The sequence below is a fragment of the Elgaria multicarinata genome, chromosome 4 (genome assembly GCF_023053635.1).
Source record: "Elgaria multicarinata webbii isolate HBS135686 ecotype San Diego chromosome 4, rElgMul1.1.pri, whole genome shotgun sequence".
Taxonomy (NCBI): Eukaryota; Metazoa; Chordata; class Lepidosauria; order Squamata; family Anguidae; genus Elgaria; species Elgaria multicarinata.
Genome location: NC_086174.1, coordinates 106,056,438 through 106,073,668, shown reverse-complemented (window position 1 = coordinate 106,073,668; position 17,231 = coordinate 106,056,438). Strand labels below are relative to the sequence as shown.

General features: G+C 39.6%; 1 protein-coding gene across 1 annotated transcript in view; it reads right to left on the bottom strand.

Annotated features, from left to right (window-relative positions):
• Nucleotides 1–1,261: 1,261 nt before the first annotated feature.
• The window catches only part of ME1 (malic enzyme 1), a 126,943-nt gene continuing 110,973 nt past the window's right edge, over nt 1,262–17,231 (bottom strand). Inside the window, exons 11-14 of the mRNA XM_063124914.1 lie at nt 15,447–15,589; nt 12,563–12,736; nt 5,215–5,313; nt 1,262–1,671 (exon numbers count right to left, since the gene is read on the bottom strand). Of these exons, the coding sequence (XP_062980984.1) occupies nt 1,504–1,671; nt 5,215–5,313; nt 12,563–12,736; nt 15,447–15,589 (584 nt within the window). The 3' untranslated portion in view covers nt 1,262–1,503. The remainder of the gene's footprint in view (nt 1,672–5,214; nt 5,314–12,562; nt 12,737–15,446; nt 15,590–17,231) is intronic.

Sequence of the window (17,231 nt, the reverse complement as noted above, 5' to 3'; positions counted from 1 at the left end):
TTTGCTTGTTTGACCACTCTTGCTTGCCTGACTCTATATATCGGTCTGATTGCCTGGGCCTTGACCCTGGGCCTGTCATCTGGACTACTACTGCATTTGCCTGATCTTAAAGCTTGTCTGCTGGAACATCAGTCTGGGGTATTGCTTGGCTGTATAACCAAGAATGCTACAGCCAGTGCAGGACACAAAATGGGAAATGATATATAAACTGATGCAAAGTGCCCCCCTCCCTGCCCCACAAACTCTAATTTCACACATACTAATGAGATATGAACTTACTGTGGCTCTTCAGCAAAGAGATAATGGAATTGGTAGTACCATAATGAAAATGTCAATTCCATGGCTGAGTTTGGATGACACACTAATCAACTGGGGTGTGTGTGTGTGTAATAGGAACAGAATGGGAAACAACCATTGATTAGCGTGTTGTCTGAACTCAGCTCATGTGTAGAAGCAATGGAAAGAAAGTACTCTCTCACATGGTGAAGAATTAACTTACAGAATTTGCTATTACAGGATATGGTAGTGGCTTCTATTTAGATAACTTTTAAAGAAAAATAACCAAATTCACGGAGGACAAGTCTATCTGCCGCTGTTAGCTAACATGAAAGATCCTTATTCAGAGTATATCTTGAATACTCATGGCTTGGAGACGAACAATGGCGCAAGGCTGTCATTTTCATGCTCAGATTATGGGCTTCCCTGAAAGATCTCGCTGGTTACCGTTGCATACAGGATGCTGAACCACAAGGACTTGTCCAGAAGGGTCTTCCACGTTTTTGAATTAAATGGTGACTTTGGCGAAGAAAGTAATATACATCCCTGTTCTACTAATGCAAATGTTTCTTAGAGAAGAACACTATTTTCTATTTTATTCAGAAAAAATGGTTGATTTGTAGTGAACCAAGGTCCAGGTAAATACTACAGAGCATCTAAGACCCTTCCCCACCCTGATCTCTCTCCTTTCCATTGGTTTACCAGCTTACCTCTCTGCTAGTTGAGTTTTTTAGATGATTTTAGAACCCAAACAATTTTTCCTTGACCAGGAGCATTTGTTCTGCCATTAGAGCACTTTTGATTAGAAGTGTTTTGCTTTTTTATCATGCTATTTCTATATATGCTCCTATAACTAAATATTAAAACAAATAGCTGAATCACATCTTAAATTATCATGTTGTTGGTTTATTGCTTTGCCATCTGGTTCTTTTGAACCTAATGGCAAAACAGAACTGTAACTTCATACAGCTATCAAAGAAATATATATTTAAAAAATCTGTGTCTAAATTATTTGTTTTTAATTTGTTGCATATGTATTCTTAGCTTAATTAATTAGCTTAAAATGGAAGAACTATAACATTTATAACCAAAATTTCATAGTTTTCAAAAGCATTCAGTGCTATTAAAAAGGAAGACAAATATATCCTGATTTCTTACAAAGCTGAGCTATGATTTAACAAAACTAGCAAATATCTGAGTGTTTCTAACGTTGCAATATTGTTCCTGTTAAAAGTTTCCAGTCTGTATTTTCATGGCTTCTTTGGGCCAGGTGTAAGAGTCTGTCAGAAAGCTTTCATAATCAGTGCTATAAATCTGGGAACAGATGAATGCTTCCTTGTCTTCTGGCTCAGGGTACAAAGTGGCTGTGTTGTTGCTGTACGCTTCCTCTGCAATCTGAGAGAACAAGACAAGTTCCCCATTGTTAGAATTTTGCATCAACCGAAGAGGTAGCATGGTATATAATGATGAAAGCTCAAAATTTAACAGCAGGTATCAGATTCTCATCAAACTGATACCAATGAAGCTATGATCTGGTCAAGAAAAGATAAAACATGTGGCCAATTTTCTGGAGATCACTGAATATATATTTTGAAATACAAATTCTGCTACCAGTTTGTCGTAATCACAATAATTCATAATAGTTTCACTGCTCAGTATTGGAGGTTGGAAATAATTTTATGTTTATATGAAGTAATAAATTAAGGGCAGATCAGTTATGAAACTACCTGGGACTTGGATGTTAGAATCTGTTCATAGTTTTAGTGTTGTTTTGATGTCAGTACATTTCAATGACTTAATATGGCATTACTATTGGTATTGGTCTCAGGACATGATATTTAGACTAAACAAAATCCTATCCATGTTTACTTGGAAGTGAGGATAGATTGATCTGTGTCACTTTCATATTTATTCACTATAACTCTGTTGCCAACTGCTTTTTATTTAAACGTGCATTAAATTTTGTATTGAAATATGAAAGTTTTTTCATCTGTACTAATTTCTAAGTGTATTTTCTTTCATAATACAAAAATAAAGTATTTGGATACTTTTCGTTTTGAGCCAAAAATTGTGCTGGAACAATCAGGCTGGTAGATAACTAAGTTCCATTCCGTACATTAGTCTAGAAGATGCAGATCTGGTCAGTTCGTATCAGAATACATAAAGATGGAATTCCCCAAGCATTCTTACTTGGAAGTAACTCCTACTTCGTTCAACAGGGCATACTCCCAAGGAAATGTGCATAGGATTGTAAGCTAAATTACCTTACTGTGTAATGTGTACCTTACCCTAAACATGTTATCTGACATAAACGCAATTGCATTCAGTGTGATTTATTCCCAAGGAAGTGTGCAGCAATTTTGGCTGGCCCTTGCAGCCCCAGGGAGGCCTGGCACTTGCTGAGAGCAGATCCAGAAGAGCTTCAGCTGAGGACTCAATTGGGCCCCTAACATCATTTGGCCTAATGGGTGGGGGGATCCTCAACCCAGATTGAACATAGTTCCCCATCCCTGTCATAGATTAATGATCTCAAACGACTACATTCACTTTTCTGGTGCTTCCCTTTGTTCTCCTTGTCTGGTTTGTTAGGCACATTTCACACATTATCTAGCAACAAACACAGTTTTGTCACTGAGGGCATTCTCAACAGGAAGCTGCAACAAATTTTGGCTCGCTGATAAGGGTACTATGTGATAAATGTGACTGTAAACACATTTGCCACATTCACCTTTCCTATTTTTAGTGGACAGTTAAAGTGTGAAGATGTGCACTTGAAAATATGTCCACCCTGCAGCTGGGTATGAAAGTATCCAATGTCTGTGAACTTAGATAAAATTACTAAACACATGGGCAGAGTAATCCTATGCAGATAGAGGAAGGAACCATTTCCTAAGCCCTACCGGCTTGTGCCAGTCAGGGCAGAAAAGGAGGAGAAAACTTCCAGATATCTTTTTTTCTTTTAGCTTTCACCATGCCCTTACTAAATTTTCCCTCCAATTGACACTAATGTATGCCAGCGCCAGGGATGGAGTACTTTTTTCACAGTTGTTGGAGGACAGGGAAGTCGTTGGAAAAACTGGAAGGCTTTGGATCCTGCAAATCCAAGGCCTTCTCTGATCCACCCAGAGATGCCCTTTTCTCCCCAGCACCACCATCAGAGCACCATGGCAAAGAAGCAATGGCTGCAGAAGTTTCTGCTGCCACAATGACAAGCCTCTGGCAGAATGCCTGCAGTGAGGGAGGTCTGCAATATCCTAAAGTCCCTGAGATTGCAGCCTTCATTTCAGCCAAAATGATTTTGTAAAGCGTAAGGAACCAAACACATTTCACACTGTATGAGCTGCCTTGGAAAAATGTATGAACTGCCTTAGAAAAATCTTCCATCCTGTCATGCAGCCATTTGTGGTAAAACACTGCAGATGTGACCCACAATTCCCATTCTGCTTTGAGTTTTGCTTTCAAAATAAATTAGTCCAAGTACTAAATTTACGGAGAAGAAAAGTGCTTACCTAAAAAGATTCTTGATACAGCTCAAATACCCTGGATTAGAAATACTGATGTGGAAATTTTGCTATGTATTCATTAGCTTTCTTGAACACAACCTATCTTATGCAAACTTCATTACATATGTTGATAACCATTCCTTCACTCATTTGTAAGAATGCATTGCTGTAAATGTACAATTATTCAAACATATTTCTAGATGCTTTTGAAAATATTTGAGTTACATGTGCAGAGGGGATTAAGTTGCATATTACTGTTCCTTAATTGTATCTTCTTGCTTTATTTGGTGGAGAAGCAGTACTGGTTAAGTATTTTAATTGGGATTAAAATCAGGAGACCATGAATTAGATTGATTAATAATTCCCCTTAATTTTAGTGGCTATTGCTTCTGACACACACACTTATTTATATACATATATATTTGCTTTAATTAAACAAAGTGGAAGCTCTTTAGAGTTGTTGAGAGGTTTTAAAACACAAATAATGCTAGATTTCAAAATGAGAAGTCTGCATAAATATGTTTTGACATCAATAAAATATACATATTATCAACAAGAAGAGAGATGAAATATAACAACTCTTTCTACATCAAGTTGGAGTCAATTACCACATAAGCTTGAGAGAACAAGTCATGATTTTCAGCTTAGCAACAGCAAAGACTGATCTTTACATGAGATTATCTATGTCCCACTCAGCAATAAAAGTAAGAATTGGCAGGCTCATGGGAGATAAAAAGGAAATGAGGCAGAAAGGGTGGCCAAACTAGATGAGAAGTCAGAGATCTATGCTTGGATCTCCTATCTCTACTTTTTAGCCAATTTGGATTAGGACAATAGTGCTGGGAGGGGAAGATAAATCCTTTCCTCCATTGCCATTTTGCCAATGAAAATTTCTTTTTCAACTGCTATTTTCCCTCGTTAGGGAAATGTACATGCCATGCAGTGAGTAGTGAGAGTTTTGAACTATGACTAAGCAGGCCAAAGTTCAACTCCCCAATCAGTATGAAACTCACTGGGTGGACTGTGGGCTGGTCATTACCTCTCAACCTCACCTACTTCATAGGGTTCTTTTGAGGATAAAGTGGGGTGTCAGGAGAGAACTAGAAATGCCACCTTGAGACCATTGGAGGATATAAATATAATAAAGAAGTCTGTTTCGGGGAAATAAAGCTTGTTTAGCAAAACTTTTTTCAAAACTGTTAAAGAGAAGGAGGGAAGTACATCAGCAGATGGCACAATGTAGGATTCAGAAATCATTCTGCATCGTACCATTCTTCTATTACTCTACTATGAAGTCTATTATGCTGCCATTGTGTGAGGCAAGTTTCAAAGTTTTGCTAGCAAAACTGAACAAAAAATATATATGCCATCAACATGTTATGAGCCTTTTCACAACATATATTAAGTTTAATCAGGAATTACAGGCTGAACTTACTTTTACAGCAATTCTCAGAGAGACATCTCGAATTGAAGATAAAGGTGGATACAATCGACCCTGTTCTAAATGCTTCTTTGAAACCTGTTGACATACAACCTAGGAACAAAACACAAGACATTTACTTCTAGGCTTTCATGTTATGATAAAGGTTTACTTGAAAAACCACTGCCATATTAAGAATATGAAGAGTACATTTATGTGACTATTTTTCTATGACAAGGTAGCCTGGGAGGGTGTCAGCATGACTCCTTGCTGATGTCTGTCCTGTGTCCCCTTCATTTTTTTTAGTCCAGCTCTGCCACCATTTTAATTTCTCACAATGTCCCTAATTTAGTGTTGCACCAGGGCATTATGGGAAATCTAAATGGCAGCTAGATCCAGCCATGCATCACTGATCAAGCATGGTTGCTGCTGCTGCTGCCAACACCACCAGGTAAGCCTGCCAAGGTCCATCGGATGAAGAGGGGGCTTGCCAGAGGGTACTTGGTCAAGGGCCCACTCAAATCTGAAGCTAGTGCCCATTGGAGTGCTTGAGCCTTCCTCTTAAATGAGGCTATAAAAGGGATAGGTTCCCACCTATTTTACTGCTATTCCATGTCTAAATGATTCCTAAGGTCCTTGGAAAGTAAGCTGATGGTTGCACAGCAGGAGCCACTTTCTCTTTGGAGCAAGAGGTGATGACACACTGTATGTGAGATGCCAGGCAGAATAGCTGCATGAAACCATCATTGCAAGCTAAGAGGGTAAGTGCGAGTTAAAAAAAAAAGTGGTTTTACTCTCATAGATCTGGCTCTACCCAATAGTTTATGTAACCCTGATTTCCATTCACTGTTAATTTATTCTTACTGATCTCTGGGATACTACTTTTGAGGTATTTTCTACCTCAAGACCTAGTCTATCACTGCCCACACATAGGTAGACATTTACTCAGATGAATTATCTAGCACTAGGAGAGTATCCCTTTTTATGTTTAACATACAAAAAAATCATGTCTTTTTTAAAGCAGGAAAGTATTGAATAAGCTATTTGCAGTCATTTTTATCATAATTTATGTATTGTTGTCATTTAGAATCCACAAGGGGGAGCTAAAGTAGTAAAGAAAATAAGGTGTAATCCTGTACTTGATTTTTCCAGTGGCAATCAGTAGCCATTGCTTTTTTCCCAAGATACATGAGTCCTTATAGTCCAGGAAGCAGTTAAATTTGCATATTGTTCAGAAAGTAATCATACTTCAATGTGACTTGTAAGGAGTTTAAATTAAGTTGTGCTTAGGCATCAGATGTGGCAAAATCACTTGCAGTATAATTAAAATTCAAAATAAGGGTTCTGTCTACCCAGTGAGAGAGTTGAATATTGAGAATATCTGAATATTTTTTTCACCTTTCTTACAATATAATCAGCATATAAAAAAAGCTTAAAGGCAGGAGCAAAAAAGCTACACAGACAAGAATTTAATGCTGTAGGTAAGCTGAATTACTGACTTTCTCTCTCCCTTTCTGAAATTCTTACCCTAGCCACTTCCAAAGCAGTTTTGCCTTGTAGTGCAATTAGGGCTGGACATCAGGGCCAAAGTCCAGGGGGCCTCTGGAGGCCATAGCAAATTATCCCAGCATCAACATCTGGGCCAGTATAGACCTGCTGAGGCTAACTGGGGCTGACAGTATTCCTTTTTTAAAAAACTAAATAAAGACATGTTATAGTTGAAGGCAGCCAGCCAGGCATGTACATTTTATTATTTTCATTTTAAATATATACAAACCTTTTCTACAACCAAATGGTGTGTTTAAGCATCAGGGCAGCAGAAGCAAGATCCCATTTTATTCCTGTATTCATGATAGTGCTAAGATTTAAGCAAGTTTAAAACACAACACTGCACATTCTCAGGACATTTCTTCTTTATAGGGTTGGCAAACAGGTTCCCTACCCACACCCCGATATACTGAATCAGGAATGTTGAGGCATTTGGCGAGGGGGGAGTAAAGAAATGTTAGCTGTGTGTTTCACAACTCAAGTAATACACACGGCTGTCTAAAGCGCCCACCACCCCTTCAAGACCATTGGGTCCAGATTATAAAATTACCTAGCTGTACCATTGGTATTGCTATGAAGCATTTGGGTCTGCTGTGCAAAGAAAAGAAGTCTAAAGCACCCTTGGAGTTTAAATTATTTTATGTATCTTTCAATTAAACTGATAGACTTGATCTTAGCCAAAAGGCTAAGAATGGGCCCTGGAGAAACAAAAGTCACTGGCTGCCATAAAAGACTAAACTTGTCAAATACAGGGAAACACCGAGTGTTTCCCTGTGTTAAGGATGAAGAGTACATACAGCATTCCACAATGTTAAGGCCGTAATTGGGGGTGGGTCATTCTGACGTTCATAAAATGGAAAATGTTTCACCAATATTTTTGAAAATGAGATCTGCCAGAAAGAAATGGTTGTTTTACATACCCTGTGCATTTCAAGAAGATTGGTGAAATATTGAGGGCAGGATGGCAGTTCAAAGTACCAAAGTGGGAAAAGCCTCTCTGACTCAAAATGACACAGATTGCTTCTGGGTGGCGACCATTTTTTTGTGCACTAAAAGCTCCGAACTGGGACCCCTACCTTTCAATCCAGTGGTGGGATCTTGTCCCCCTGTCCTTCTAGTTGGTGGAATGGCTTTTCTTTTTTCAAAATTCGCTTCCGTTGATTTTTAATGAATGTATTTCTTTGCCCCATTAAAGTCAATGGAGGCCTCAATGGAGGCCTGATAGAGCAGAGCATGCTCAGTTGCATCGCTCTCCTCCCTCCCTCCTGTCTCAGATATTATTATTATTATTATTGGAATGTTGGAAATAAGATGGCTGCCTGGCTCATCTAGGAGCCATTTCCTTCTGCAGTTGAGCCAAGGCCCTGTCTGGGCCCTCTCCTTCCCCACAGTGCTGTGGAGGCCAGGGAGTGAGAGAGAAATTATCTACCTTGCTTGGAGGGAGGCCCTTCCCTGGCCTCCAAGGAAAAAGAAAACCTGGCTGGCTCAGGTAGGGGTTTGATAGAGGGATTGACTTTGTTGTGTGTCTGTGATTGTGAAGAGGGAGGTGTGTGTGTGTGTGTTTGAGTTTGAAGTGCTGGTGCATCCTTCTTAATTCAAAGTAAAGAATATATGACAAACTTTCCTTTGGGGGTGGCAGTTCCTCACCCAAGCCTCTTATAAAGTTTAAACTTTATGGAAAGAAATATTGAGACTAGGAATGAGAGGAGTCCAAAGGTGTTGGACTCCCATCATTGCAAGTCAGTATGTCCCATGGTCAGGAATGCTGCGACATGGGACATACTGACTTGCAATGATGGGAGTTGTAGTCCAACACCTTTGGAGGGCATGAGGTTGGGGAAGGGCTGCTCTAAAAAAAAGAGAAGTAGGTGGCTCTAAGTTGTTCGTCATCAGTTCTCCACAACCCCACAGTTACCTCAGCATATCCTATTCTCCATCCTGTCCTCATGGTTTATCTGCTTTGGGAGAATGAGAATTTCACTGGTACTTTCTGCCTCCTTAGGGAGGATGTGGCGTTAAGGCTTGTGAGCCTTAACTCCCAATTTCCCTGCTTTTTGGTGCTTGGTGGAAAACTATACAGCCTTAATGTTGTTTTGTAAACCGTAGGTTTTTTGTTTATTGAATATAATTATAATACATTAGCAAATATTGTTCAGGATTATGAAATGCTTTAACTTGCTCTTGTTAGCCCTTTTATTAACACTTTGTACTCTGGTATTTCCTTTGGCTGAGAGGAGTATTTTATTATGTTTCTTTATGTGTATGGCCTGATTAGCTAATAAGCAATTTGTTGTTGTTGTATGAATGTATTATGTATTACTGCATTTATATCCCGCCTTTTTCCCCCCAAGGAAAATCTTTCTCCTCTCCATTTTATCCTCACAACAACAACCCTGTGAGGTGGGTTGTGCTGAGAGTCTGTGACTGTCCCAAAGTCACCCAGTAGGTTTCCATGGCCGAGTGGGGTCTAGAACCCGGATATAGTTTACAGGGTCCTAGATTTATCATCCCAAAATCAAAGCTGAATTCTACTTGGCATGAAACTAAGAATACCTGAAAACAAGATTTGCTATTCTTACAATGACTAAACTGATTTTTTAAAATCAACTTTAACCAGAAAGGTGACCAATTAAGAGACCCACTGTTACAAACATGAACCCTAGAACCCAGGTTCAAAATTTACCCCACCCCAGTTCATATAAGTCTTCAGACTCCTCTTTTGGCAAGCCATTGTAAGAAGTGATCTTTCTGACACCTTTGCATTCTTTTGATTACAGCTATGTTAAAGGTTTTGTGTGGATGCAGGTAACTCGGGTTTCTCCACATATTTTCCATGGGTTAGATCCAGATGGGCAGAGCATTCCTAACCCATAGACCTGCTGACTAGAGAGAGAAGGGAAGATGTGGCAGAGGTGCCCTCCTGCCAGCACAAGGACTCCATCAACTCTGGTAACCCAGTTCCACCTGCAGAAAGCTCCCACACCTTCCCCACCGTGATTCCCTCTAGGTGTTTTATGCTACAACTCCCATCAGCACCAGCCAGCACGGCCAATGGTTAGAGATAACTGAAATTGAAGTCTAAAACATCTGGAGGGCAGCATGTTGAGGAAGGCTGTTTGACTAACTTAGCTAATATCCATTGACTAACATGGCTAATATCCATTGACAGAACTATCTTCTATTATTTATCAAAACCCTTTTTAAAAATGTGGTAATGAATTCCATAAGTTAATTCTTTGTGAGAAGAAGAAGCATGCTTCCTTCTTCACAGATCAGACATAACTAGTCAAACCCATTTAAGATGTGAATGTGCTGTTCTCTCGTTGACACTCTATTTCTACAACTTGATTGAGATCAGTCACAAGGACTCTTGTGGCTGTAATACCACTGAATCAGATTTGGGGACAGATACACTCACAGTGCAATGTCTACTTGAGGCAAGTCCCATTGAATTTAACAGGACTTACTTCCAGATAAGTGTGTATAGGATTGCAGTCTTAATGAGACAGTGCTAATAACCTAGATGGCAAAACCTGCACTTAATGTAGGCAGAAACAGAAAACATCTGTGATAAGAGGTTGTTTCAAAGTATCACTCATTTTTCTAGTACTGCTTAAAATTGCCTGTGAAGGAATCCAATCTTCCTGACTTCCTTTCAAGTTTGATATTTGAGATGCTTCACAGTCCCTACCTTTCACTTAAGAAGTTTCCAAAGCATTTTATAAATGATACATAAATCACTTCACCAAACCAAATGAACTCGTTCTAGAATTTAAGAGGCATTGCTTTTAAAATAGACCTGGCACTTTAGGACACAGAATGAAGACTGCCACATCCAACTGAAATTACAGGGCAAGGTTTTAGCAAGGAAGATAAAAGTAACCAAGTTCCTATGCAATGGATCATTGCCCATCTCATCCAGTCAAAACTAGTGGATAGAGTCTGGGTATTTTACTGATTTTTATACAGGTGTGAATAATTCCCTGAGGAAAGACAACCTGCTGGTAAATTTAAACATAGTTTAGTAAGGCTGGCAATGGAATTTCTAACAGATAAATCTTTACAGCAACAAAATATTCATTGGAAACAATTACTCTCCTTTATATGAAATTCATGGTGCTTCATGATTTCACTCTCTAAAATGAGAGGTTACTTTTCTTCCTTCAAGACAATGTAAGAGAAGACAGATTGGTAGAGTTAAGATTAGAGGTTTTGGGATTTACTGCTGTTGGAATATTTTTACATTATTTTATAAATGCCTTTTTTAGTAGTTGACTGAAATCAATAGCCAGTCCAGAAGAATGACCATTTCAGTCTCTATTTGAAAAAGGTTGCTGTGCTTATATGCTGGCATTTTAATGAATTCCTAAATACAGGATAATGTCCATGCACAGTTTGCTGTGGGTTTCAGTTAATTTGTCTCTCTCCTACCCCTCACGTAACTAATCTGCGTGTGTGCATTAATAAAACACCAAAAGCAATCATAAGTATGATCATGTTAAGATTACATTTTTGAGGCATTTTATCAATGAAATAATTAACATGGCAGGCAGGGCAAACTGGACATGCTCCAGTTCTGCAACTTAATTTAGGAATTCTTCCAGTTAAACTGAAATCCAGGAGGAATAGAAAATAGGGCAGAATGAACCCATGAACAAGAAAAGAACAAAACTGAAAGCGTTCTCATCCTAACCAATGCCTTTGGAAAATCCCTTTATACTATCTTGGGTTGATTTTGAACTTAAGACTGGATACACCAATTTTTCTGACTACTATACCATGATCCCAAGTGTGGAACAGATACCTTTACATTGCAGGGAGTGGCAGTAGACCAATGAATGGATTTTGTTTACCCTCTCATCCCGTCTCCCTCCTTCCCCCTCAATCTTCCACCTGGCATTCCAGGGGATATGGCAGCAGACCTCCCGCTTCCCAGCTCCGATCATGATCTTGATCGGAGTTGGAGCCCATATATATATAATTTTGCTAGTCTTGTTTTTGTGCAAGAAGGTATCAAGAAAATCATTTTTGCACTACTACTTGCCTGGGGAATGTGTGCTTTTTTAAAAAGAAAAGAAAAGAAAGAAATTTATTCTATTTCCCACAGATGTACGCATACACAACAGTGGGAAACCGAAGGATCCCAGCTTGCCTCTCCTGCACCACTGAATGTTGTACTTGGCAAGCATACAAGGATAGCCTGTATCACCTTTGCCCTTCCCTGAAAAGATCATTCAAGTCACGGCAGTTCTGACAGCTGTCAAAACCAAGGTGGCGAGAGTGATCTTTAGGATTAAACTGGGATGCTTGTGTACTTTCATGAGAAGGAGCAGGGAGGGTTGGCAGGGAATGGAATGCCAATTGGGGGACCACCCCAAAGTTCTAGTGCACCCATGAAAGCATCAGGTAAGTGGGTAACTTTAAATCTTTTTTCCCCTACCCCACAGGGGAAATTACTCATTTACCTGAGGGATTCCCACCCTTTTATGAGTGCACCAGAACTTTGGAGTGGTCCCCCATTTGGTAGCCCACCTCGCCCCCGCCCCCCACTGCTTCATATAAAAGTAAGCACGCTTCCCAAGTTTTGGGGAAAGATCGCAGAAGCAGCAGGCATTTCAAAACTGTCAAAACAATCACTAACTACCGTAATCTGGGGCAAGAACAGCTGAGCCATCACCAGATTGCTGCCTATTAGCGATGCTTTCCAGCTAGCCAAGTAAAGGCAAAGGAAGGCCTATGTTTGTTGCGGGGCATATCTATTTAAGGACAAATGAAGAGATGACACCTATTTAGGTATACAAGGAACAATTAGTACCTCTGCAGTGGAAAGGAAAATTTCTTCACTAATATGTCTTATTCCACATGAAACAACACCAAGTGCAACTCCCGGAAACACATAGGCATTGTTACCCTGACCAGGAAAAAATGTGCGTCCATCTGGAAGGGTGACTTGATCAAAAGGACTTCCACTTGCAAAAATGCCTTGTCCCTAAAAAAGACAAACATAGTTATGAAAATGCGATTGGCTAGAATCAGGACATGCATCTACTTCTAGTAAGCAGTCTTTCAATACATTAACTATACTGTCTGGAAACTATATGAAAAACAACACAAGATTTTTGGTAGCATTAATACATACTGTTACATCTCTCTCTAGTGAGAGAGAGTTTAATTTCCGGTAGTTTAATTTCCATAACTTTATCAAAATTCGGTTTGTTTCTGCTATCTTGCTGGAATGGAATCGTGTCCATTTAATGTCCCCCACCCACCCGTTTTGGAAGGATTGGAATTTATACCTTCAGAACTAGCTTCAGCCACCTGTAAATGCAAATCCACAAAATTGAGACTGCATAGAAAAAAGAATTATCTCTTTTCCTAGGAAGAGACAAACATTCTGTCATCTACAGAACAATTAAAGATGTAGGAACATTGTCTATTTGGCTAGTCTAGTTTGCAATGGTGTCATTGTAAATCTCTAATGTTGTTCATGACCACAATATGTATCTGCTAAAATAAAAAGTGGTATGAAAAAAAGAAATACAAACCCAGAAGGCCCATCTTGACTAACTTGCTATCTGCTGAGATCTGAGTGCAACAAATAAACAATTGGTTCAACACATATGGAAGTGTCTATGCTAGAACCGAAGTCCTATAATGCTTACTCATCACACTTAAATTGATTTTGCACTACAATCTTATACATATCTACTTAGATGTTAGTTCCGCTGAGTTAATTTGGGCTTACTCACAGGTAAGTGGTTACAGAATCACAGCCTTAATTATTACATTTGAATTTAAATGGAAGAATCCTTGTTTAATTTAGAGAATTGCAAAAGTGCACATAACACCAATACCAACACAGTCTACTTATTCAAAACAATATGGTTTTAGCTTGGTGTCATGTAGAATTATAACAGACTGCTTTATTTGTCTTGATGGAAGATTAGGTATTTCAATATAACTGTAGCTCTGGTCACCAGATGGAACTTCCCATTATAACCATACTTTAAAAATATTTGCATTCCTGCATTGCACTCTAATGTGGACTTTTCAGTGGGCATATAGGACATGCCAAATTTTTGTTTCTATTTATAGAATTATAACCCTATCCTGAATCACTAGAGAAATTCAGAGGGAAAATATGACCCAATAGAGAAGGTAAATAGTCTGGATTCCTATGCACCAGTACTTAGTATTTTAATTATATATAACTTTATTCCTACTGCTTGCTTCAAATTGATGCACCAAATAAAAGAAAAATTAACTATATGCCTTGTTTATTACTTACTCCCCATTTTCATATATATCAATGTATATGCTTATGGAACCTTCAAGACTAACACATTTATTTTATCATTAACTTTCATGAACACTGTCCAATTCATCATCTCCTGGACAGTGTCCATAAAAGCTTATACCAAAATACTGGTTACTGTAACACCAAAAACATATAGGCTATCCACTGTGGCTTCCATACCCTCCAAATCAGTCTCAAATTGACTGCCACTCATATGTCCAGCATCCTGGATCTTACTGCTCATTTGTTGTTTCTGGTGCCCTCTTGAATTCCTGCTGCCAAAGCGCACCACTATTTTAATCACCTTGTCTTTCTTCAGTCTGTTTCTTCCACACATATCTCCAACATACTCCCAATTATTTCAATCTTACAGTCCCTCTATGCACGGAAAAAAGCAAAAAAGCTCCTGAACGTCGTTTTGTATCCCCTTCTACTGAGAGCCATTTCATATTTCTTATTCTATTGCATGTAATTTTGTATCTTCTTCTACTGACAGCCATTATATGTTCCTTCTCGGGTAGTTAGAGAGGTAATGTGCTCCATTACATTTAAGAGACTCCGGTTTGAATCCAATTTTGCCTTAAGCCAAAATTTAGATGCTACCTAAATTCCCTTTTGATTGCAAAGCGAGGGTTTTTCCATCCTAAAAGTATCAGTTAGTGCCAACTGATATGGTCCTCTGGTGGTCACATATTAATCTACAGTGACTACATTTGAAAGGTATTGTTGGAGGCACGCAGAAACTAAGACTTAGAGCTCCATCACACCTACTTTCCCCCCTAGTTTTCCTCCACAATTTCAAGCTCCGTTTCATTAGTGCATCAAGCTAATAGCCCCTTTCATGTGGGTTTGTGGTATCATGCTATACCAATGAAACCTCCCTTTTGCTTGTTTGCTCTCCCACCCTACCTTTTCTGCCCCTTCTCCTTCCCCACTCACTCTGGCTTTGTTGTCTAGCGATTTACTGACATGGTGATCGAAGAGGAGAACCACTCTGCGCTCCCCTTTCATAAGCAAGCTCTCCCTTCAGAGCAACCCCCCAACAAAGGAAATAGTGAATGGACAGCACTACATGGGGACTGAAGGGCACTTTTATACCCTTTGGGGGAAATAATCTAGACTTCCCCCACTTTAGGAAAACACGAAAAAGGGAGGGACAGAGGCGGGGTGCCTGCAGGACAGGCACGACATCATCTGAGTGCCGTGCTGCGAAACCACAAACCAGGCATGATGAGAGTGCAATAAAATGCTGGTGTGATGGAGCCCCAAGTTCTAAGATCTGATCTGCAAAGCAGTTATTTCTTAAAAATATATAAATCAACAATCCAATTATTCTATCTAGCTGCAGAAATAAAACCATTAAGTATAAAGATAAGCAAATAAATTAACTTTTTTTCCTTACATTAGTGAGATTGTAGCAGTCCTCAGCGGAGCATTCGGCTTTGCTGGTTGGATTACTGAGGGCAAAAATAATTGGCCGCTTGTTGAAGGAAGCCATATCCTTGATAATCTTTTTTGTAAATGCACCACCAATGGCAGCAACTCCTAAGCAAATCAGAAGCACAACAGATTGCAGTGGAATCGACAACCTTTCCCACAACTCTAAAGGCTGTTCAGCAAAATAACATCAACATTATTTTTTCTGCAGCTCCTCTGCTATTGTTTGGGTTTTTTTGTTCTTTTTTTCTACTTCTTAAAATAAATGATGACAGAATGACGGTAACAGTCTAGTACTACTATTGGATTAGTTCAGGGGTGGGGAACTCTTGGGGGCTGCGTTCCAATGGTGGGAATGGGATAGGTCCAAAGGCAGAAGGGGCAAGGCTGAAATACAAAACCTAGCAGCATATATTTTAGCTTAAAGCTCTGACGTGATCACCAGAAAAATGTGTGACAGAAAAAAACTAGAGATTAAACCTAATACAAAATGAGAAGATAGCAAAAAATGAGAAGACAGAATAAACACCTCACCACTAGCAAAAATGCGCTATCAGTCAGAGAAGTCCTTTCCTGAGACTGTCCCTTCACAATGGCGGTTGATGACGAACCGAGAACATGCTGGGACGGTGGAGGAGGGTTCCTGCCAGAAATACCTCAGCTATAGAAGTTTCCCATAATGAGGTTCCGCGCAGATGCGGAGACCATATGTGTGATGCACAGAGGCCACAAAGCGTTGGCAGAGGCACTGCAACATTTCCAGAATGGGAAAAACAACAATGCAAAAGCCAGGAAGCCACTAAACAATTTGTGGTTGGGGAAGGATATGTGGCCATCCAGGGATCCCAGAAGGACCAGATTTGGCCCACAGGCCTGAAAGCACTTGAATGTCACCTCTGGATTAGTTGTAGATAGTAAGGTACAGGGGGCAGGACTACAGATTACAGGTGACATAGTGAGGTTGCCTAAAAATAGCTCCCATTCATCATGCACATTTCCCACCAGTGTCACTTAAAGATGGGGAGTAGAGATGGGGAAATGACCAACATGGGTTAAGTGTAGATACAGAGAAAGGGCAGCCTTGACAGTAGGCTGCCATTTTTGGCAGCATCTTCACGGTAGCTCTTACTTAGAATTACATTGTGATAATATAAAACAGGAAGTGGCACATCAGCTATTAGGAAATAACTCTTAATTGCCAGTATCCTAGAATAAATGTCATATGTCTGCTAATGAAAGGCAGATTTCTATAAATCATAATCAAATTCTTTCAATTTTTGACTTTCATTAAGATTTCATATAATATACTAATAAAATTTCCCCACTTAAAAGTATGGAAGTTATCACAATGAAGACTAAAAAGAAGCACAGACTGGCTCAGTTCGGACAACACATTAGTCAATGGTGGACTATTTATGCAGCCATTACTTAAATAGTCCCCCTTTAACTAACATGTCATCTGTTGGGCAAAAACCACACCACAGTTATTTCTCAGAAATAATCAATGGAGATAAACAATGGTTTGCAGAGTTGTTTCTCTGCACAACTGTTGATTATCGTGTCATGTGGCAGGTTCCATGGATTATTTCCCATGTTTACAGAGTCACAAGGCAGAAGCGTTCTTGCCCAGCGTGCCTCTATTGGCGTGGGAAATCATCCTGTCTGAGGAAGTGCTTGGGGAGCCGCCGATCATCCTGTTCCTTGGTGGGGCAGAGCGATCAGCGCCTCCCCACACACTTCCCGGGACAGG